Raw genomic sequence first — 23973 nt, 5'->3', positions numbered from 1 at the left:
AATACAGGCAAGAATTCAAAAACAAGGGGTAGATAGGAGGCCTCAGGCACTTCACTCCTCATGACTTAAAGAAAGAGTTAAGATATTTAACCCCTGAAGTACTTTGAAAATCCCCATCGATATAATTAGTGCAAAAACACTTCAAAGGAGAACAAGCAACACAGAAACAAGAGGGGCAGGAAGGCAAGAGAAGAACACAAGTCCATTTAAGGCCATCAGGTACAAAGACATCACTTTCCTTTCACTCAGGAAGCCACTGAGCCAGGACACGGGGTTAGGCAGACCTTTGTTCTCACCAGTAGAGCCGCTCTCATGGTCTCAGGCACAGAAGCTGGGAGGTAACTGGGGTCCAGCACAACCCTCGCTAGTTTTTTCTTGTTTTTTTTAAATACAAACCACGAGACAGTCTACAAAATTAATTCCCCAACTTCCTCTTGATATTCCTGCCCACAGACTTTGAGCTAGGATTCCCAGGAGTTCCTTCTTCCCTCCCGAGCCTCTCCTTACATGGAAGAATTTATGTCAAATCTTCAAGCTGTGGTACCCAAACCACATTTCACACCACCTTTGCTCCCCAGAACTAATCTCCTTGCTATTCCTCTCCTTCTGCCACTTTTTTACACCTCAGTCTTACCATGCCCTGAGAACTGTTCCATGAACTGCTTTGGCTTTTTACCAGAGTCCAACCCACCACGCTGATCCCCACCACAAAGCCACCCCTCCAAAGGCCCCTGCCATTGAATCTTCTCACTGGCCTTCGCGCTTTCCACAGCTGGAAGAAATTCCACCATGGCAATGAGGAGACCAGAGGCCATAATTTAAGCTATTATTCTACAGATTACTTCCCCTTACTTTTAATTAGGCCTTGATAAAAACAGGCTCCTGCCTTCTACCTTCCCTCTGCTCCCCTGAAAGTTAGCATTGGCTACATCTGCAGCACATTGTGGTCAATCCACTAGAAGACCCCGTTTCCCACCATCTGCATTTCCAGATCTGCAGTTCCCTAATGACCAGCAACGTCTTGGTGCCCACTGCGATGCTTTCCACATATCCTTTCTGTAGCCCCCAACAGGACTGTATCCCAGGCAGTGAAGACAACGAGGTGTATGAACACGCCAAACATCACTTTGCAGAGTAGCTTGGGGCCTGCTGCTGGACACCAAGTAAGATAGTGCCACGTTTTGGATGGCTTCTACACCCATGCAGGTACTCAGCAAGAAAGTGCCCTTACGTCATAGGCTCCGGCTTTGATCTGCTGATAGAGTTTGTGCTGATCTTCATCCCAAAAGGGAGGGTACCCCACTAGCAATATGTACAGAATCACTCCTGGGAGGGAGAGACACAGATACACTATGGTTAGGCTAATATGCCAATTATTCCTTCAGCCCCTCTTCCTTCCCTCTTGACAGTCCCCAAGGCAATGATTGCTCTACGTCTTCATTTGCCATAATATTTAGCCTTCCAAGGTAGAAAAAGACAGTATAAATCTCTCCTCTGCTGAACCTCACCCTGGCACTTCATGTTCTGCTCAACCCCAGCTGCCAGGAGCTAGAACAAGGTGGATTATGTCCTTCTACCCTCCTCTGTCATGGCTGGTGAGCCACAACTCCCAGCTGTTCTCAGAATAAAATGAAGCCATATCCCTTGGGGCTGCTGGGCAGCAAGGGACTTTTTAGGAAGGTCTAGGCTTTCAGATGCTTACTGTGCACCATCTTGGGACAAAAATGCCACTGACAAAGCTAGTACTCCTGACCTGCAGAGAACCATTTAGTCCCTGTCAGGCAACAGTAATATCACATATCTTTAAACTTATTTGAGTTAAAAAACCTCATTTTTTCCTTTTAAAAAAAAACAAAAAAACAAAAACAGCTCTCTTCGGTATTTCATCTTCTACATAGTTAGTGTAATAGGAAATTGTTATTTAAACAACTGACTCTGCAAAGCATAGACAGGTCCTATCTCTTGACTCTCAAACATCTGATCGATGGACTGAGGAAAGGATTAGAAGCCAGAATCAAATGAGTTCAGGCTCCAGCATTAAATCCATCTACACAAGGTGCTTATCCTCAAGTGTGCCTTCATCTCTCCACCCAATAAGAAGGACCACTGCACACCCTCCCAGCAATAGGTTATAAGGAATTGCTCTTCTACATGAAATGGTGTTGTTTAAGTGTAAAACATTGGGACAGGCTCTTACCACATGCCCATATATCCACCGGTTTTCCATAAGGATCTTTTCTTAAGACTTCAGGGGAGAGGTAGCCTGGAGTGCCAGCAAACCCTGCAAGGAAATGGACGATATGAAGTACTTACATTACCCAAACAGAAGAGATCTTGTCAGATCACAAAATCCAACAGTGGTAACCAGCAAGTTCCAAGACCCATTTCCCACCCTTCATCTCATATTTGATAGAACTATGTCTTGGTAAACCAATAGAAAGAGTTTCAAAAAAGAAAAAGAAAAGAAAATCTGATGGGATTGAGCATATATGTATTGCAGGAAAAACAGAAAAGAAAGAGGGATGGTGTGAACCAGCTGAGCACAAACCCATGTGCCAGGCCTTACATCATTGTTACAAACAACGGCTTGGAGTTTGAAAACACAAGACACAGATGGGACACATCCAATTGCCAAAGAGTGTGGGCAGACCAGGAGAAGCAGCCATCTCTCCAGAACCTCCACAGCACTGCAGAGTCTCAGAGCTGATGTTTAGCCTGAGAAGGTCTCATTTCTAATTATGTTTCAGCTAAACAAAGATAAGGCTGGATCCAAATGTGCCTCAGGAAGGCTAGGTCAAACACATTTCTGTAAAATGACCAAACAGAATTCCAGATGTCTACGCTTCTGAGCAGTAGGAAAGTTCAGATCAGGGTCTAAACTTAGCAGCTGCATTCATCTCTGACACTAGCATGTGCTATAAACTGAGAAGAAAAATAGAGAAACACGTAGCCATTTTTTCTGTCTTTATTTATCATATTCTTTCCTCTATTGCACCTAGGCTCGTGCCCAAGGAGCCAGAGGCTGAGATGCTTGGAAAGGGAAGGCAATGCCAAAACCACACAAGTGTGCTGGAAGAACTGAGAGAAAGTACTCAGGGAGGGTGCGACTCAACCCAGTTCCCCAACTGGGAAAGGAGGGAGCAGAAGTGGGAAAGCTCAAACCCTCTTACCAAACCAGGCCTGCTGCTCTCCCTGGACTTCTATAGCCAGCCCGAAGTCAGCCAGTTTGACAGCAGCACCCTTGCATTTACTTGCCAGTAGTAAATTTTCAGGCTGGGGAGAAGAAAGAAAAAAAAGGGGTAAGAATTAACTCCTTGTTAAAGTCTCCTACCTCCACATTCACATCATGACATTGAATCTGCTGACTGAATTTAGCAGGAATGTTCTAAAGCTCTTCAGGTGGAGGCAGAGCAACAGCAACAAATGGCCTTGACCTAGGGTGGCAGAAAATCCTCAAGTCTAACACAAATCCTCTGATGGAGCCAGAGCCTCTCCCAGCCCAGCCCATACATTACATGCTGACACCAGAGGGCACTGGCAGTACAGCTCCTGCAGCACCGAACCCAAAATTTGTTTCTGTCATCCCTGCAGAGAGTAATTGGGGGGGGGGGGAAATGCAGTAGATAGAATCTGCAGTGATGTTTCTCCCCATGAACGTTACACAGTCCCCAAGGCACTGGAAAAGTAAATATGATGCTAATAAGGGCTGCCAAACACAGCGCCGCAATGTGGGAAGGCATCATCTGGATAGGCAGTAGCTTTCATCCCTCACAGAAAAAGCATCAGCCTCAAATTGGCATAAGCAGCACAGCAATGAGTATTCTTGTAAGCTGTTTTTTCATGCTACATATTTACAGCAGCATAAAATATGCTGTCTTGCTACTGCCGGTGTCACCTCTATGACAAGCAGCCACGTCACTTGCCCCATGTGTCAGGAAAGGGAGACAGACTTTCGCCCCTCACACCAATCTCACTCAACTCATAATTCTGTTGTGCAGCTGCAGAAGACTTCACACAATTCCAAAAATTGTACTCAAAGTCAGCAGCTTTCTTTGAAGCACCAGAGCAGCAAGTTACATGGGGCCCTTTGAAACCCCAAAGCCTTTAAGGTGGTGGCTATGGCAGCTCGGCAAGAAACCCCATTTGTAGAGAGACAAGACAAATGTGATTTCTCATCCTAGCCCCTTCTAGTCATTTGTGCAATTAACTGAGCAAGATGGAAGCCTGGAAACCAAGAAACAGCAGCTTATCTCAGTTTCACAAACCCAATGAAGGTCTCTCTTGCAGCCTGCTCACCCCCACAGCAACTCCCTATCCCTGTTCTGCATGGCAGGAACGAGATGCTTTGCTCATTCACCTGCCTTAAAGTACTGGGCAAGTGCCTTGCTTCTGCTTTGCATGAAGGGACAACAGCTTTGCCCATCCCAGCCCTTGCCATAAGCAGTGTGGAGGGAAAGGGAACTGGGTCTCAATACACGCGGATGCCACTAGCTTTTCACTATATGGGAAGTGGAAAAGATCATGTTAATCAAGCTACACCAATGAAAATTCACCAGTGTAAACAAGTCCCTAAAGCAGGCAACTAACGAGGTCTTCTGAAAATCCTTCCCAACTTCAGATTACACCTGACCTTGGCTTGACTAAGAAACAGTGAAATTTAGGCCAGGCTTGTGCCAGCTAAGCATTTTTTGCTTCTAAAACACAGCTACAAACACCTTAAGGCTAACGGTGCTTATCCCTGTGCACGTTTGCCAACATATGGGTTGTCTCAGGTTTCACATACTTTTTGGTAAGGATGTGAACGCATTCCCCAATTTCTTACGGTCCCTATGGGCAGCTCAACATTTGAAGTTCTTTTAAGAGCATGTCAGCCAAAAGACAGGCTTAAGAGAGGGAGGTGCAAAAGACAAAACTTCACTTGAAGCAAGCTCCACAGTTATTACACACCGATCCTGAAGGCCAAGCATTTGGCAAGGAGCTAAATATTAAATAAAGAGCACAGGATCTTTTATTGCTAAACGGAGTGGCTACTCCTCAGGCCTGGATAGTTTCAGTGAATCAGAGCAAGCAACAGAAGAAAGACATTAACTGCAGTGGGGAGTGTCTAACAGTTGATAAGTTCTAAGCAAGTTCACAACTTTCACGCAAACAAAACTCGGGAAGCAAAACAGATTATAACTGAACACAGGATACAATGAAAAACTTAAAAACACCCTGTGCTGGAAAAGAGGAATTTCGGGCAATAGTGCCTCTTGGAAGCTGCTTTCTCCAGAGCAGGTGTCAGCTCTAGTCCAGAGCAGCCATTCCACTTGCATCTTTTCACAGTGCTCTGAATCAGAAGGCCAAAAGTGAGTTTGCCAGAAACACTAAGGGTTAATAGATGTCCAGTAGGTCAAAACCCCGGGGGAGTGCTGCAGCCAAGCTTGCAACGTGCTTTTACCTTGCTCTCTGCAAAATATTTTTATACTTTTCCCCTTACGCATTGTATAACAAATCAAACCCAACACTACTAGCAGGTGTCATCCTGCATTAATTTAACCGGACCACTGGTGGCCATCACCATTCCCACTTTAGACAGAGAGGGCTGCAGGGCAGGCAGACCTTCCCGCATTCATTCTGGAGCCTGCCCAGCTCCCAGTACAGCTGGCACTGCGTGGGAGGGGAGTTTAAGTAACTACACTGCAGGGGCTGTGGGTCTATAAATGCCTTATAATGTGGCAAACGGTTGATTCACCCAGTGTTTAACTGGCCAGCAGTTTTGGTTTTAGACTACAAGCGCTTCTACTGATGAGAGAGGAAAGAAACTACACGAAAAATTCTTGTTGTGCGTTTCTGCCCTAGCCCAATGGCATGTGCTTGGCAACAGTGCAGAATAAAAATATACATGCTCTGTGCAGACAAACTCATCCTGGCAGATTGAACAGAGATTGCCCCAGGTCTCTAGAGATCTCTTCAATGGCAGACTAGGAAGTGTCCTTCATTATAATGAATCCTACCCAAGTTTCTCTGAAAGCCTACTGCACTCCAAGGTTCACAACTACTCCATCCTGGAGCTGTCTCAGAGAAGCTGAGAGCTGGCAAGGTTCACCAAGACTGAAAACTTTCTCGTGAGTTCAGCACACCCTCTAGAAAACTCTGAAGGAGCAAAATTTGTGCTTCAGGAACCCCGGAGCCCAGTTCAAGTGAAAAAGCCCCTGCCAGCTGGCAACCCAGTATTCCTGTCTTGCCTCTTCCAATGATCCCCTGGCTGCTCTCCTCAGTCTCTGTGGCATGGAGGAAATATTACCTTCAAGTCCCTGTGCACGATATCATGCTGGTGAATGTGATTCACACTCTCCAGTATCTGATGAATACAGTGGCTGCAAGATAAAGGGAGAGATACACAGAGTTATTCACAAATGCACACACGCTTGGCATCTCATCTCACCCCAGAACTATTCCCCTAACTTTTATACTTGTACCAGGGAGAGTTCAAGACCCCAGGCTGAATCTCTTCATCATGCCCACTGGATGCCACAGCTCAGTACTGTCACAGCTGGACATCCCCAGTCCCCTCAGCAATAGAATGCTAAACATCCCTTTTCCAGCAGGACCACAAAGCCTCTTCTCCTACCTCCCATCACCTCTGTGCTTTCCTCCCCATCACAACAAGCATCTCACTTGTTCCTTCAGGCAACAGTAGCCACCCCACACAGGAGAACCATGCACCCCAGTGTCTGCAAACAGCAGCCAAGATTTGAGCAAAGCAAGACCCAATTGCTCCAGGAAACATTCAGCTGGGCTAGTCCCGAGCAAAGAATAAACTTTTGAGAGAGCAGCAGCCTCCCCTGGCAAATTCAGGATGACGACTCCTGGGCGTCTGCCAGTTTGCAAAGCTTTCAGAGCAGCATCTCAAGCACTTTACATACACAATGTGCGCACACACCCGCTTGCCTTTTAAGTACAGATCCCACTTAAGGGGTTAGTGATCTGAAAAGCAGACTCATTGCCTGGTAAGTGCAGTGTGCTGCACTCCCCCAGCTCACAGAAAATCGCGTCTCCGCCGCACTCGCTGCTGTAACCACAGGGGCAAAAGCAAGATTTTGTTTACACCTGTCACGTAAGGACAGCCCAACACACCCACGGTGTTTTCTGGCTGAAAACATCTCTTCTGCTGAACATTTACTCAGCTCCCAAGGGTGAGCATGGAATGGAGCAGGGATTTTGACAGCTGGGCAGTAAGCACCCAGATGTGGGCAAATGAGATGGGTCTGTGTCCTCACCGCAGCATCAGTCGGTCCCCTCACTGAATTCTACAAATCCCAGGGGAACAAACTCGAAATGAGTGAAATATTTGAGGGAAGGGAAACTGGCTACTGGAGAAGATGGGATGAGGGTGAGGGGAAGAAGAGGAGAGGAGGTGAAGCACTGTGTATTTGTTACCCCCACCCCTCTGGAGCTGGCAGTACAATCCTCAGGGTCGGAGTCCATGAATATCTCCCCGCTCCCAAAACAAAAATGTATAATTAGAACAGAGTCGAGTCTGAGCGAGAGAGATTTTCTGGCCAAAAATGGCAAAAGTGTGAGGTGTCCCAGGCGAGCCAAGCGCGGCGGATTGGCACGGACCTCGCTCCCTCGCTCTCCCAGCCTGCTCTGGAATTCAGCTCGGCATGGGGAGAGAAAGGGAGGAGTTTCATTCTGTCATCTTGTGGGCACTGGAGACCTGACCGGCTGACAGTCAGAGGGCTGAGCACCCCGAGGAAAGCTCACAGAGAAACAGACAGTTCACCTTTTCCCCTAACCCTGCCGTAATTTTCCTGACCAGTGTCTGTCACTGCCAGCTCTTGACCATTTCAGGGAACTGGCACTGGCAAGAAGGACAAGGGAAAGGATAATGATTGATAACCTCGAGATTTATCAACTTCAAGGTAGAATGGCTTGAGTGACTCTGTATCTGTCCAAAGCGCTGTGCCTACAACATCTGTACACCCCACTGGAAACATCCACAGGACTCTCAGACCTCTCTGCCAAGAACTCCATCAGAAACGATGACCCCACTGGCCTTCCCTATCAGCAGATGGCTCATTTGAAAGCATTGTGTGATGCCCAGAAGGCAGAGGTTGTAAGTGTACCAGGGGGAAAACAAACTAGCGTCCACAGAGGCCACAACAGTACCTACACTAACACACCAGGTCATGCTCTTCCCTTCCTCAGCATCATCTTCCTCACAGTGCTGCCAACCAAGCTCACCCTGCAGCAGCAGCACCCCATAGTCCCTTCTTACCCCTCTCCTCTCACAGCTTCCCCAATTCCTGCTCCAGCAAGGGTCAGGATGGGATAAGAACATGGGTGCAGAGTAAGCAGGGGTGAAACATCACCACAGGGTCACTCCCATGCCCTACTACAGCAGAACTGGAGCTGCCTAATCCCAGCTTTGATTCCAAATGCTGCATGTCCAGCAGACAGACAGGTCAGAGAACACCCTCACCTACTGCTGCATAAACCACAGCGGGACAAGGACAGGCCATTTCATGATGGTCATGCATGGGAGAGAGGGGACACATTCTGACAAAGAAGGGCATAACTAAATCTTTTTAATATGAAAATATAAAGGTTGCTCTTACATATTGTGCCTTTCCCACTGCACCAACCAGCTCACAGCCAGAGAGGGCTTCCACAGAAACATTGCCTTCAGAGCCCCCTCTCCCCCTTGTCCCATAAACCATCACCTGGACACAGGCAAATTGAATGGGTCTGCCCAACACCAACAGCACATCACAATATAAAGGTTGCTCTTACATATTGTGCCTTTCCCACTGCACCAACCAGCTCACAGCCAGAGAGGGCTTCCACAGAAACATTGCCTTCAGAGCCCCCTCTCCCCCTTGTCCCATAAACCATCACCTGGACACAGGCAAATTGAAGGGGTCTGCCCAACAGCAACGGCACATCACTGGAACCCCTCCGAGGAGAAGGCAGAGGCAAAGCGGGCAGCGCTCTCACAGCCACAGGACAAACCTCCCCTACGTTGGCTCACCAAGGACACACCATCACCACCCACCAGAAAGGTCAGGCAGACACAGCCACTAGCACCAGGTCTCCCAGCAAAGAGCACAACCTCTGCAAGCAGCAGGGGCTCGAGCCGCAGTGAGCCAGGCTGACCGGTGACAACAGTTTATGCTAAGAGCAGAAAGAGGAATGTTTTTTTCCAGATGGGAAGCAAGAGTGTCAGAACAAAGCCATGCACAGAACAGCAGTCAGGAAACTCGTTCCACTTGCCAACACACGTGGCACATACACAGAAGGGTCTGGAAACAGTCTTACCTGGCATCTGCTTCACTGTAGTACTCTCTGGCAACAATATCCTCAAAGAGCTCCCCACCAGTAACCCTGGAGAGCAAGAGAAGAAGGGAAGTTACAGAGCCCCAGCACGTCTCGCTCAAGGCTGTACAGGACGTATGTGGCCTCCTGTCCAGGCCCTTTCCCACAGCCTGTGTGGGGACCTGACACACAGAGGAGCCAGGGCAGAGCTCCACCACCACGGCACCAGCACTGGTACATCCAAGTGACCAACCCCCTGTGCCATCTCGCCAACAGTGTATGGGACACTGTTGACAAACTGGGCAAAAACTGCCCCTGGACCTCCAGAAAGCTGAGTATATGCTAAGCTTGGGTAGGACACCCGTCCTCTGACCCCCTCCAGGCTGCCTTCAAAGTCAAACAGCCTCCCCATACAGGACAGCTGTCCTTTGCCACCCCACGCCTCCACCTGCTGCCAGGAGCCTTCCTGGTCCATCCCCTATCACATAGTCAATGGATTTTTGTCAAATAGGCCAGAGGTATCCACAGGTCTCAAAGAGAAAGGGAGAATTAATGCAGGTGCTTTTTATTCCACTCTTAGTAAACCATCCACGTGTCTGTATCACTGGTGAAGCATCAAAGCCGAAGACAGACACTTACAGATCAAAGACGAGGTAATGGAAACCTTCTTCTGAAATACTGTCATGGAGCCGCACTGCAAAAACATAATCAAGAAATGGAGATTTACAGAGAATGTAACAAATATGACACTTCACAAATCAAACCCATGCACACAGCCAAGTTCTCCCTCAACCCAATCAGTCTATTAATTCCTCATGCCCTTCGCTTTGTGTGCTCACTTAGTGACCTATTTCCTTCCGTTATCTCAAAGGAACAGATGGGTGTCCTTCACATACACCCACCCCTCCCCAGCGTCAAAACAAACTCTAAATATCTTTGACCTCCTGTTCGTTCTCCTCCTCTAACGCTTCAGTACTCTCCTTTCACATCTGCCTACTCTTTCCTCCACGCTCATCTTTTGCCATCTCTCCCCACCCATTCTTATTTCCCAAAACAAACCCTTTTCAGAACCTTCAAACAAGCTCCCAACCCAAAAATTGACTTTCTACCCCACCTGCATGTCAGTGCCATTGACTTCCTTTCTGCATTTCTTCTGTAAAGCTCCATGAAGTTCCCCTCTTTTACTTCCTTTTCCTTACTTCATTCTGACTTACACCCCAAATCCTTACCCAAAATTCAGAGCAAGTTTCTTATCTCATTTTTTCTGACCTGTTTGTTGCCACAGACATATCTGATCACATTCCTCTTCTCAAAATTCCATCCTCCTTCAGCTTCCTTACCTATTCCCCCCTAGTTCTGCTCCTATTGCCTAAATTAACCTTCCCCTTTTCCCTTTCCTTGCCCCCTTTAACCTGCAGGACTGGGGTTGCTCCCATGATGGGCCACTATCTCCTGGTGTTCTGGGGTCTCTGGGGTTCTGTCCTCCCGTCCCCATGTTACACATGGGCAATAACTATTGTACCTATGCAGCCAGCACAGTGCCATTTTCTCCTGCCTGAATCAAAATCTCACTTTTAGCCATTTTCTCCTGCCTGAATCAAAATCTCAATTTCTTTTGTGTTTCTTGGACACCTAGGCACTAATTCTAACCAAGAGGAGAAACGAAGCCCTTCATTTTTCTGTTACTACCTACCCCCTACTGTTGTTTCTATTACTACCTACCCCTTTGCTGTTCCCCCCTGCTGGATAACTTCACTACTTTCCCTGCCCAGAGTCACAAGCTATCAATCTGTTTGACTCAACTCCTAAACCTTCACTCTCTGACTAGGACGAGTCGTCTTCTTCACGTGACTGTCTACGATCTTTCCCTGTTGATTCACCCAACTAAAGCCACTAGTGGGACTAGACTGGGTTTCAGTCCCTGCAACACCTTGTCATTGAGTACTGACCAAAGTAACGTTACCCTTCTCATCCTTACAAGAAAAATCTTGTTATTCTGCTCTGTTGCTTTAATAGTACTTTTACCTCCCTTCCATTCCCTTCCACGTAAAATACAGGTGACCTGTCTTGACTTTTCCCAACATAATGATTTTCTCTCTGCCAGTATCAAGAGGTCAGTTTGCACCTCTTATTGGTGCATGACGTCAGCTACCATCACCGCCTTGGGAATGGTTCAAACGAGCACTTGGCACGTGCTCCTACCTCATATGGAACAGCTTTTGTGGATGTTCTCAGTGCTCTCCTCTAATCCTCCTTGCGACTCTCCTTTCTTAAGACACCCTTCCACACGCACACAAAACTCCTAAACCTTCACTCTCTGACTAGGACGAGTCGTCTTCTTCACGTGACTGTCTACGATCTTTCCCTGTTGATTCACCCAACTAAAGCCACTAGTGGGACTAGACTGGCTCTCAGTCCCTGCAACACCTTCTAATTGAGTACTGACCAAAGTAACGTTACCCTTCTCATCCTTACAAGAAAAATCTTGTTATTCTGCTCTGTTGCTTTAATAGTACTTTTGTCTTTCTTCCATTCCCTTCCACGCAAAATACAGGTGACCTGTCTTGACTTTTCCCAACATAATAATTTTCTCTCTGCCAGTATCAAGAGGTCAGTTTGCACCTCTTATTGGTGCATGACGTCAGCTACCATCACCGCCTTGGGAATGGTTCAAACGAGCACTTGGCACGTGCTCCTACCTCATATGGAACAGCTTTTGTGGATGTTCTCAGTGCTCTCCTCTAATCCTCCTTGCGACTCTCCTTTCTTAAGACACCCTTCCACACGCACACAAACACGCAAACTCAAAACCAAGTAGTACAGATGTGCAGAGGCCACTGCCAGTACCTTTCCTAAAAGCATCTCATTCTTTCCTTAATTCTTTCTGCCTGTACTTTCCTGTATTTTCCCTGCCTTTATTTACAAGATATCTGGGCTGCTCCCTTGACCAATTTCCTTTCCTCACCATTTCTACTGCATCTAACTGCAGTAGAAACTAATTTTGGGAGGAGCACTCCCGATGCTGCAACAAGCAAGTACAGTCAGAGTACCAGTAGAGCAGGTGTTTCAGGTGCAACACGCTGTTCCTACAGCATGAAAACAGACACATCACCTTTAAGAACTATGTTCTTCAAGTCATTCATTACAAAAAAAAGTATAATAATTGCTTCCAAGTAAGTGGTTTTAGTCAACTTTGTAGTAATTTCATTGCAATACAACTTTGTGTTTACAAGAACACTTGCCTCCTGAGCACTTGGCAAAAAACAGCAGAGGTGGCACTACAGAAATGCAAGCGAGAAGGGTATTTCCTAGGAGAAAAGATTTCCATTCAAGACTGCCTTCAAAGTCAAACAGCCTCCCCATACAGGACAGCTGTCCTTTGCCACCCCACGCCTCCACCTGCTGCCAGGAGCCTTCCTGGTCCATCCCCTATCACATAGTCAATGGATTTTTGTCAAATAGGCCAGAGGTATCCACAGGTCTCAAAGAGAAAGGGAGAATTAATGCAGGTGCTTTTTATTCCACTCTTAGTAAACCATCCACGTGTCTGTATCACTGGTGAAGCATCAAAGCCGAAGACAGACACTTACAGATCAAAGACGAGGTAATGGAAACCTTCTTCTGAAATACTGTCATGGAGCCGCACTGCAAAAACATAATCAAGAAATGGAGATTTACAGAGAATGTAACAAATATGACACTTCACAAATCAAACCCATGCACACAGCCAAGTTCTCCCTCAACCCAATCAGTCTATTAATTCCTCATGCCCTTCGCTTTGTGTGCTCACTTAGTGACCTATTTCCTTCCGTTATCTCAAAGGAACAGATGGGTGTCCTTCACATACACCCACCCCTCCCCAGCGTCAAAACAAACTCTAAATATCTTTGACCTCCTGTTCGTTCTCCTCCTCTAACGCTTCAGTACTCTCCTTTCACATCTGCCTACTCTTTCCTCCACGCTCATCTTTTGCCATCTCTCCCCACCCATTCTTATTTCCCAAAACAAACCCTTTTCAGAACCTTCAAACAAGCTCCCAACCCAAAAATTGACTTTCTACCCCACCTGCATGTCAGTGCCATTGACTTCCTTTCTGCATTTCTTCTGTAAAGCTCCATGAAGTTCCCCTCTTTTACTTCCTTTTCCTTACTTCATTCTGACTTACACCCCAAATCCTTACCCAAAATTCAGAGCAAGTTTCTTATCTCATTTTTTCTGACCTGTTTGTTGCCACAGACATATCTGATCACATTCCTCTTCTCAAAATTCCATCCTCCTTCAGCTTCCTTACCTATTCCCCCCTAGTTCTGCTCCTATTGCCTAAATTAACCTTCCCCTTTTCCCTTTCCTTGCCCCCTTTAACCTGCAGGACTGGGGTTGCTCCCATGATGGGCCACTATCTCCTGGTGTTCTGGGGTCTCTGGGGTTCTGTCCTCCCGTCCCCATGTTACACATGGGCAATAACTATTGTACCTATGCAGCCAGCACAGTGCCATTTTCTCCTGCCTGAATCAAAATCTCACTTTTATGTTTCTTGGACACCTAGGCACTAATTCTAACCAAGAGGAGAAACGAAGCCCTTCATTTTTCTGTTACTACCTACCCCCTACTGTTGTTTCTATTACTACCTACCCCTTTGCTGTTCCCCCCTGCTGGATAACTTCACTACTTTCCCTGCCCAGAGTCACAAGCTATCAATCTGTTTGACTCAACTCCTAAACCTTCACTCTCTGACTAGGACGAGTCGTCTTCTTCACGTGACTGTCTACGATCTTTCCCTGTTGATTCACCCAACTAAAGCCACTAGTGGGACTAGACTGGGTTTCAGTCCCTGCAACACCTTGTCATTGAGTACTGACCAAAGTAACGTTACCCTTCTCATCCTTACAAGAAAAATCTTGTTATTCTGCTCTGTTGCTTTAATAGTACTTTTACCTCCCTTCCATTCCCTTCCACGTAAAATACAGGTGACCTGTCTTGACTTTTCCCAACATAATGATTTTCTCTCTGCCAGTATCAAGAGGTCAGTTTGCACCTCTTATTGGTGCATGACGTCAGCTACCATCACCGCCTTGGGAATGGTTCAAACGAGCACTTGGCACGTGCTCCTACCTCATATGGAACAGCTTTTGTGGATGTTCTCAGTGCTCTCCTCTAATCCTCCTTGCGACTCTCCTTTCCTAAGACACCCTTCCACATGCACACACAAACACGCAAACTCAAAACCAAGTAGTACAGATGTGCAGAGGCCACTGCCAGTACCTTTCCTAAAAGCATCTCATTCTTTCCTTAATTCTTTCTGCCTGTACTTTCCTGTATTTTCCCTGCCTTTATTTACAAGATATCTGGGCTGCTCCCTTGACCAATTTCCTTTCCTCACCATTTCTACTGCATCTAACTGCAGTAGAAACTAATTTTGGGAGGAGCACTCCCGATGCTGCAACAAGCAAGTACAGTCAGAGTACCAGTAGAGCAGGTGTTTCAGGTGCAACACACTGTTCCTACAGCATGAAAACAGACACATCACCTTTAAGAACTATGTTCTTCAAGTCATTCATTACAAAAAAAAGTATAATAATTGCTTCCAAGTAAGTGGTTTTAGTCAACTTTGTAGTAATTTCATTGCAATACAACTTTGTGTTTACAAGAACACTTGCCTCCTGAGCACTTGGCAAAAAACAGCAGAGGTGGCACTACAGAAATGCAAGCGAGAAGGGTATTTCCTAGGAGAAAAGATTTCCATTCAAGACTAGAGACAAGATGGGAAGTGGCTGAAATAGACACCTGGAATCCCAGTGAGGGGCAGTTTTTGCTCCAGTGCATAAGACTATTTGAGGTGAATACAGGAGACAGGCCATGAACACGAGCTGAGGCCCAGGACATAGGAGAAAGTCTGTGAAGAGACCTTATGAAGAGGGAACAGATGGAGAAACTTCAAGGAAAGTTGAATGTGCTACTAAGGTTGTGTCCAGTGATACTCAGCGTGCACAAAAAGACATTCTCCTTCCCCTGGCACCTGAAAGGTCATCAAAGTGCTGCAAGAAACACCAAGCAGAGAGGAGAGCATCAGGAATGAAATCCTGACGGAGGAGGAGCACAGCCACCAGCAGGCCGGGAGCAGTGGCCATGAAAAGGGAACAGCAAACACATCTGCAGGTATGAGTGAGAAACAACAAACTTTGACACAAAGACGCGGGCAGCAAATTACCTCAGAAAATAATACATAAATTAGCTGATTGGTGCTGTTTTGTTCTCCTGAGGAAAGCAATTTTGTCAGATACATTATGAAAAGGGAAGGAAGTAGCAACTCAGCTGGCCGAGACTGGCAGAGCCTTCAGGGACAGTAAAACACCATTTGCATCCTTAGGTGAGGAACCCTGACAGGAGGAGAGAGACAGTTTGTAAATACTGACACTGTACATCACCCTGGGGCCGCACAGCAAAGGAAGGCCTTGGAGGCAGGACACAGGTCATTAACTTAACAAGGGAGCTGCTTCCTCGCCACGGCCCAGAGCGACGCTGGAACAAAATCTGCCCAGGATTTAATCTGCTGAGGTAACAAAGCTCAGGGAGTAATGGTAGAAGAGCAAAACCCAGAAAAGCTATAGGAAAGATGACAGTGGTCCCCCTCACCCTGCACAGGAATAATTAGCCACAGCTCAAAATCATAGGTTTAAAGCGTGAAGAGGGGCAGCAATGAGGGCAGTCAAAAAGGATTAAAGAAAAGCCTGAATATACCAAAACTTGCGACTTTAAATTCTAGCCCACACCTACTTCACACTGATGCTGATGGGAAGAAAAAGCCCTTTTGGCCTAAGGTTTTGTTCCCCTCCCCTCCTGCAGAGCCACAGGAACCTTCCCAGCCAGCCAGGACACTGCAACCAGCAGCTCTGAAGCCATGGATCACTCTGCTGACATACACATTCATATGTTCTGCTCTCCCATACAGTGCTAACTACCAGGGACTGCCAGCTTGAAAACATGATCCGCCTTTTCCATCTGAAAACCATTCAGCCAGCCCGTGAAAGGGCATATGTTCAGAAGTAACTCCACTGCCTTTAGCTCACGTCAAGGATAAAAGCATTTTAAAAGTTTCTTGGCCTCTTCTCCATGTTGGTTCATAAATATGATCCATGTTGTGTTAACATTCATCATAAAGATACACAAACATCTGATACCACCTGATACCTCCACCTTCCAAACATTATGGAGCTTTAAAGCTTTGCTTTAAAGATGTCCTACACGAATGCTCTCCACCCAAAGGCAGGACACGGCTCCCAAATGGCCAGTTCCAAGAATGGCTAACAGAAACCCGAGTACTGAGCTTTGTCCTCTGTTTCAGACATTTTCCCATGAAAAGGAGATTCTGGTTTGTTCCACGGGCTGCTGGTCCTGACACACCATCTAACATCTTCATTACTACCACAAGTTCAGCTTCAACCAAGCAACTGAGCAGAGCCCACATCTGCTGCTCGTACCTGTGTAACCTGCTGACATGAGAGGGTGAAAAATATAATCTTACGTAGATGCTGGAGGGTAAAGGGTCCCCAAAACCTTACTATTCATGGTAAGTAAAATGGAGAATTAAAAATAACCATATTCATCCAGCTAACCTTTCCTTCAAAAATACTACAGAACCCTTTTTATTTTGCTCTCATCAGGGGAGCAGTGACGCCTGTGTCTAATGCAGCAGGCTAGGACAAACACACACATCACAAAAGGAATCTCAAGTCACAGCAATGGGGAAGTTGCACAACAACAGCACCACAGGGTCTTCCAAAATATGACCAAACCACAAAAGAGTCCAGTACTTGTCATGGAACCTGATCTCACCCTATTCACCAGAAGATGAGATAGACTATTTCTATCAACTGATTCTGCTGCCCAGAAGCAGATATTCAAACTGCTTTTCCTTCCTAAGCCAAAAACTCTTAACACGGGGATTCTTACAGATGTAGGAAACCGGTCCCTGCCGCCACCATCATGCACAGCCAGGGACACCTGGTGACTGTTCCCATGTCAAGAGTCCCTGATGGAGCTCTTGCTACAATGGTTAGCAAGAACAGAGGAGGAGAGGGGAGTAAGAAAGAAAACAGAAGCAAGTCAGACAGTGAGGCCCTAAATCAGTTACAGGATATGGTGAAAGACTTTACCCAAGGTTTTAGTCAGAGCTCAGAAAAAAGTTCCATCCACATGAAGAACAAAGGGCTCAGAAGAGTTCATAAGCACATCTAATTTCCTAAGACTGTCAAGTATTACAGATAACTTCAGAAACAATAAATAAAAAACCGCAGCACTAGAAAGCAGTGCCAGAACAAACACTATCCGAAGGAGCAAAATCAGCTACAGACTGTTAGCTTGAAACTTCTTCTGCAACAACACCAGCTGGCTGGTCAGCAGAAAGTATGCCTCACCACTTGGATGGTACCTCCAAGAAGCACATACATTCTGGGAGAAATAAGCAGTGGCTTCAGCACGGCATCTTGATAAAACAATGTTTTCAGCAAGACACAAAAGAAGAATCTGACTCTGGTAGTGTAGTGGTGCTCCACCAAGGGTAATGAGAGGCTGTGACCCAAAACTGTCCCTACAATTTTTACACACACACCTGTAACTCTGCATGGTTAAAGAGCTGCGATGCATCACTACACACAAGGCACAACTGGTTTAAGCATCCTTTTCTTCCCCCAGTCTCATCTCCAGGTACAAGTAAACTGGTCTTACAGGTACAGGTAGCATTTCCCACAAAGTTGGCCTTTTGGAAAAATAACTAGCAACAGAAAAGCAGTGAGATCAAGTCACTCCCCCCAAAACTCAGATCTTCAACACTGCCTGATGCAAGTTATGCAAATTATTTTCTGTCCTGTGTGGGTGTGTGTGTCAGGTCCAGGGCCTTAAAGTAATCCAGAGCACTTGCAAAGAGACCGGTACCACAGCGAGTGGCCCAAGGGGATGTGCTGTAGTTACTGAACCTCACAGCAGCTGGGTACCAGCAGTTCAAGCACTTTATAAGAACATCTGCTGTGAGTATTACTTTTCTCTGCCTGCTGTCTTCAGAGTCTCTCTGGAAATCTTGCCTCAAGAACAAAACTTCAAGCTGATACTTCAAAAGTGTTTCAAAATCCCCATGCGTGTACAGTCCTTGTTTTAGAAAGAAATAATATTAATAACTATGATGTTAACTACCAAAAATTAAGCATTTTAGTGAGAAACAGCAATACAGTAACAGTCGTGCCACGTGGTTTGTATTCCCTGCCTGAATAAAACAGGCAGCCACAGCTCTCTGATGCCTGAGCGTGATATGAAGCAACTGAACATAAGAGGAAAATCTCCCTCATAACACACTGTACCAGCCTCACAAAATGCTGCTGAGTCACGCCAAGCAAGACTCTGTGAATACAAAAGTTGAAGAGAATCATGAAGAAATCAGAAAAGAGCTTTGAAAAAGGACTCCTCTGAAAAAGAACTTTTTTTTTTCTGTAGAAGTCCACCTGAACTACAGGAACATAAAAAGTAATTGGCAAGCATCTCATTTTTAAAAGGTCACATATAGAAGGCCAGTTGATAGCAGGGTCACAAACACAGATTATGCCCAGCCTAGATTTGACCCACACCTTCCCTTCACTCTGCCCAGTGTGAATATTATCATCTTTTTACCTTTATGTCAAGTGTAACAGGCCAGAAGCACTTATGCTGGCCACAAAAGCCCCAGGATGAACACTCCCCTGTACCCCACATCCATGGCCAACAGCAGAGCAGGGCTGCCCGGGGGGCTCAGCCCATGGCTGGGGCAGGCAGGCTCTAGTAACACAGGGTGGTTTCTGCCAACCTGCTGCAAGTAAATCTCTGCGAGCAAAAGAGTTACCAAAGTCACAGCAAGAGGCAAGTACATAAGCAGAAGAAGAATTTCACAGGACAATTCCCCAGTATCTTCACTTCGCAATTACTCATCTCTGCTTAGGAAAAGGCAACATGGGCTGAAATATGCTTGCTTCTACATACCAATGGTCTTTGCCTGTCCCTAGGGACAGTGTTCAAACTATAGGGTAGGGTAATCTTGTCTGCCAAACCTAGGTTCGCTGGTGTTCCTAACTGTAAGGCATCCGCATGTTATGGGAACTCCGGCCAACCAGACCCCACCTGGAGTACTGTGTCCAACTCTGGAGCCCAAACAAAGAAGGACATGGACACTAGGTTCGCTGGCGTTCCTAACTGTAAAGCATCCTCATATTATAGGAACATAAAGGGCACTCCGCCAACAAGACCCCACCTGGAGTACTGTGTCCAACTCTGGAGCACAAAGAAGGACATGGACGTGTTGAAACAGGGCCAGCAGAAGGCCACAAAAATGATGAGAGGGCTGGGGCACCTCTCCTAGGAAGACAGGCTGAGAGAATTGGGGTTGTTTAGCCTGGAGAAGAGAAGGCTCCAGGGAGACCTTATATACCCTTCCAATACCTAAAGGGAGCTACAAGAGAGATGGGGAGGGACTCTTAATCAGGGAATAGAGCAATAGAAAGAGGGAGAATGGTTTTAAACTGAAAGAGGGGAGATTTAGATTAGATCTTAGGGAGAAATTCTTTCCTGTGAGGGTGGTGAGACACTGGAACAGGTTGCCCAGAGAAGCTATGGATGCCCCATCCCTGGAGGGGTTCAAGACCAGGCTGGATGGGGCTTTGAGCAACCTGGTCTGGTGGGAGGTGTCCCTGCCCAGGGCAGGGGGTTGGAACTTTATGTTCCTTCCTTCTTTAATGTCTCTTCCAACCCCAACCATTCTATGAACTACCTCTGCACCAGCACGCATCGTGTGCTGTGTTTATATAGTATCTGGGGCTCTCAAATTAAGTTGCCTGTGTTGCAGTACCTGCAGCAGAGCCAACACAAGGCTACAGAGATTTCTTGTTGTCTCCTGGGTCATGGTAATTGCAACGCAGTAATTCTTTCACACAGCCTTAGTAGTGCAAACTCGAAAGTGCTCTGGGATCTTCTGGGCTGAACAGTGCTATTTAAAGGTCAGCCACTCATTAGAAACAGCCACAGCTTCACTTCTCAGCAGTTTCCAACCAGACATCAGAGATTTGCCTGTATCATGGAGAAAGGGAGGAGGTAAGAGATACCACAAGGGGAACATTTCAAGGGACAGTTCACGCCAGAAGCAGCAGAATAAAACTGGAGGCTAAAACCTTCCCGATGCCCTGTTCCAAAGATATTCCCCAACGTGCCAGGAGATGCTGCAACTATAGATACAAACACACACAGCCCGACAGACTGCAAACTGAGCACTATCGTCTGTGGCAGCACAAGTGACAAGTGAACCGACGCAGATGGCTACCACCCACTCCCCGCTTCCCCAGCTGCTCACCGAGCCTGGGCAGCCAAGATGGGAATTGTCCCACCACCTTCTCCCAGCCTGGCTGTGCTCCAGGATGCTTCCCACGGGGTTCGCATCGCTCGGGATGCCTTGTCCCACGAGGAGCCACCACCGACCTGTGACTGCCTGGGAGCTGGGTGCTCAGCTCCCACCCCAGCTGTTTCTTCTAATTACATTAAACACGCAGGATTCAGCCGCAGCTGCTCAGGCTGCTTCCAAAAGGACTCTTCTTTTAATTAAAAATTTGCTATTAAAAAGCATTAAATCCTGTAATGCAAATAATCCTCTGGAAATCATCTGTTCCAGCAGCTAATGACCAGCTTTATTGGAGCAGTGACTAACGGCGGCAGGACAGTTAGCTAACAGGGCATCGCACGCCACCGTTAACCAGTCCCTTAGGAACGCCGACTCTTTCCCTCCTCCTGCTTCCAAATCTGACACAGAGAGGTTACAGTAGGCTGGATACACACCAGCTCACTGTAAACTCCCCAAGCTCACAGCATTTCACACCAATTGCTGTTTTAAAGCTTTGGAAAAATGGAAGAGAAGAAGGGCTTCTGCTCTGCTCCGGTTCAGGAAGAACCGAGCTGCTGCGGGCTCTGCAAAGAGATGAGGAACCATCCTCAGGGAGTACGAAAAGGCACACACAGGGGTGTGGGCTTCCTGTTACCCCTCACCATTGTTCTCACTGTAACCCTTTTAAACACCCTGGGCGCTAAAAAATGAGGTTAAAGCGGTGCCCTTTCTGCCATAGGTGGTGCCAAGCCAGGGGAAATTGCCCTACTCTCAGAGATTCACAGCCTGGAAAGAAACCATTGGGAGAACAGTATCTTTCCTGTTCAGAAACTGGTCCTTTTGCAGAGGTAAAAAACAAAATTTAAAAAAAAAAAAAAAAAAAAAAGGTGCCAAGCCAGGGGAAATTGCCCTACTCTCAGAGATTCACAGCCTGGAAAGAAACCATTGGGAGAACAGTATCTTTCCTGTTCAGAAACTGGTCCTTTTGCAGAGGTAAAAAACAAAATTTAAAAAAAAAAAAAAAAGAAAACACAAAGTGTTTTTTTAAAAACATTTCAGTGCCACGTAAATATTGGTTTTCCTTTGATTTTGTAATGTCTGTGTTGAAAGGCTGAAGCTTAGCACATGATACCTAACAGTCAGTATGCCCTACTTAAACGTTACATGAGCCAAAGGAGCGCATTAGCAGGAATATTTCCTACTCTCCTGATAACAGTGCAATCACGACCATCCAGAATTGTTATTAATAATTTCCGATTACCCACACGCCAGATAAGCGAAGTACTTTTGATAACCACTAGTATTATATGAGAGCTTTTCCTAAAAAAGCCCCCAAATAATAACAAGCCAAGTTTATTGATATCTCAGAGAAAATACACAGAGAACACTCACTTTAGTAGAATTAATAAAGTAAAGATAGAGGCAGTGATGAATTTTAGGTGTCTCAGAGATGCTTTGCAACTTTGCTACATGCATTTGTAGCACGATTTCACCAGAGAGCAGCCATCCCTCTGTTCTGTTTGATGCTCAGGCTGGGGGGAACCCCAAAAGATGCTCTTTTCATTTCCTCAATTCTGTTCTAACTAGAGAGGCGAAAAACAAGCAAACAAACAAAAGTAGGGGAATCCTCCTCCGACTTTTGCAGTACCTTTGAGTGCACTGAGTCTGACCACCATCCCACTACTTTTTTTAATTTTGTTTTTTAAGGGATTGCTTGCATACAGATAAATCTTGCAGCTAAGTAGATGAATAATGGAATTATACAGACCACAAAAACATACAGAATAAATATATCCCCCGGCAAGGAAGAGAATGCAATTGTTACTCCATTCCCAAATTAAGGGGGGGTCAAGGAGAAACATTTTTCTTAAAGCTACAGCAAAACCTATAGGAGGAAGAAGAGGCCAAAAAAGGAGAAAACAAGAAGAGGTAAATAAACAATAGTTAGTTAGTTAGTGAAAGAAGTAACTGGGAGAAGCAGAATGAGAAATAAAAAGCTGGAATGCCTGGGATTTTGCAGAGCCACCTCTCAGCAAGACACCCACAAGCACTCAGTGAAATCCTTAACAGCACAGGGACCAGGAATAATAAATGGTAACTTGGAAAGCAAAGGCTCACACTTTCCAGCAGGAATGCACTCCAGCTAATATTCTGTTTGGGGTCGGTTGCGGGATTTTTTTGAGTGTTTGGTGGCTGGTTTGGGGTTTGGGGGTTTTTTTTATTGGGGTGGGAGTGGAAGAGGAGAGCGGTTTAAAGGCATAAGGCCAAGAACACCATTGTTTGACCTTTTAGGAAGCACAGCAACTCACTGTCCTCTCAGACAGCCCCGTCACACTTCCAAGGAAAAGCTGCTCAGTAACTGAGAAAGCCATAAAGGATAACTCTGGCTATAAGGTCTCTTCTCCCCCATCCCTCTCCTCTTCACACCAGTCTCACCCGAGAAAAGGAGCAATCCCCCAGGAACAGAAATCACAGGGCAGCAGCTTTGAACAGCAGGTCAAGCCCGGGAGCATCCCACTTGGAAACCACTGAGTTTCCATAGGGCAGCAAGCGTGGCCAAACCCCTGGAGAATCCCCAGCATTTTAACTATTCTTCACACATAACATCCTTTTTGTCCCGATTGCAAAGGCAGTCTGGGTGTCTGCAGCCAAATGAAAACAAGGAAATCTGCTGTTTACAGCAAAACACAGCCTACGGTTTTTTTCTTGTTCACCAAGGAAGCAATTCGAATCTCTTGTTAAGGAAAAGGTGATAGGAAAACATTCCAAGTGGCAGCAAGGGGGTGGGGAAGCGAGGGCCTACTTATCAAGAGTAGTAGTATCTCAAAATGAGGAATGAGCCAACGTGAAGTTGTGGCTCATACTTCTAGGAGAATAAATGCAGAATTAGGTCTGCAGACATGATCGAGGCCTCCCATTTCCCACCCGGGTTAGTTATGAGTGTCGGGGGATTCTCTCCAGCTGGGCTGCACATGGAAGCACAGCATCCTTCTCGGTCCTACAGCAACCTGCACCTTGATCATAACCATCATTTAAGGGCACACAAAACAGAGGCCTTTTTTTATACACATCCATCAAAATCCCTCCCACGAGACAGAGGTACTAGGAGGACAGACCACTTGTCAAAGGAAATAAAACCGAACTGGGTCAAAAGAAATCCTTCTAATTCACAGGAGATTTCTATACCATTTTCTCTCCATTTTAAATAAGGATGTGTCCAAAATCATGGCTTATGCTGAGAGAAGCCAACAGATAGAAGTTAAAATAAAAATAAGTGCAAGTATATT

General features: G+C 46.2%; 1 protein-coding gene across 1 annotated transcript in view; it reads right to left on the bottom strand.

The window, feature by feature from the left end:
• CAMK2G (calcium/calmodulin-dependent protein kinase II gamma) overlaps positions 1–23973 on the bottom strand; it is a 186209-nt gene that overhangs the window by 43948 nt on the left and 118288 nt on the right. Inside the window, exons 5-10 of the mRNA XM_014956159.1 lie at positions 12891–12945; positions 9304–9369; positions 6287–6359; positions 3171–3273; positions 2198–2281; positions 1232–1326 (exon numbers count right to left, since the gene is read on the bottom strand). Of these exons, the coding sequence (XP_014811645.1) occupies positions 1232–1326; positions 2198–2281; positions 3171–3273; positions 6287–6359; positions 9304–9369; positions 12891–12945 (476 nt within the window). The remainder of the gene's footprint in view (positions 1–1231; positions 1327–2197; positions 2282–3170; positions 3274–6286; positions 6360–9303; positions 9370–12890; positions 12946–23973) is intronic.

This window comes from Calidris pugnax, unplaced genomic scaffold (assembly GCF_001431845.1).
Source record: "Calidris pugnax isolate Ruff unplaced genomic scaffold, ASM143184v1 scaffold196, whole genome shotgun sequence".
Taxonomy (NCBI): domain Eukaryota; kingdom Metazoa; phylum Chordata; class Aves; order Charadriiformes; family Scolopacidae; genus Calidris; species Calidris pugnax.
The sequence above is the reverse complement of the archived record's forward strand: the minus strand, read 5'-3'. Positions and strand labels throughout refer to the sequence as shown.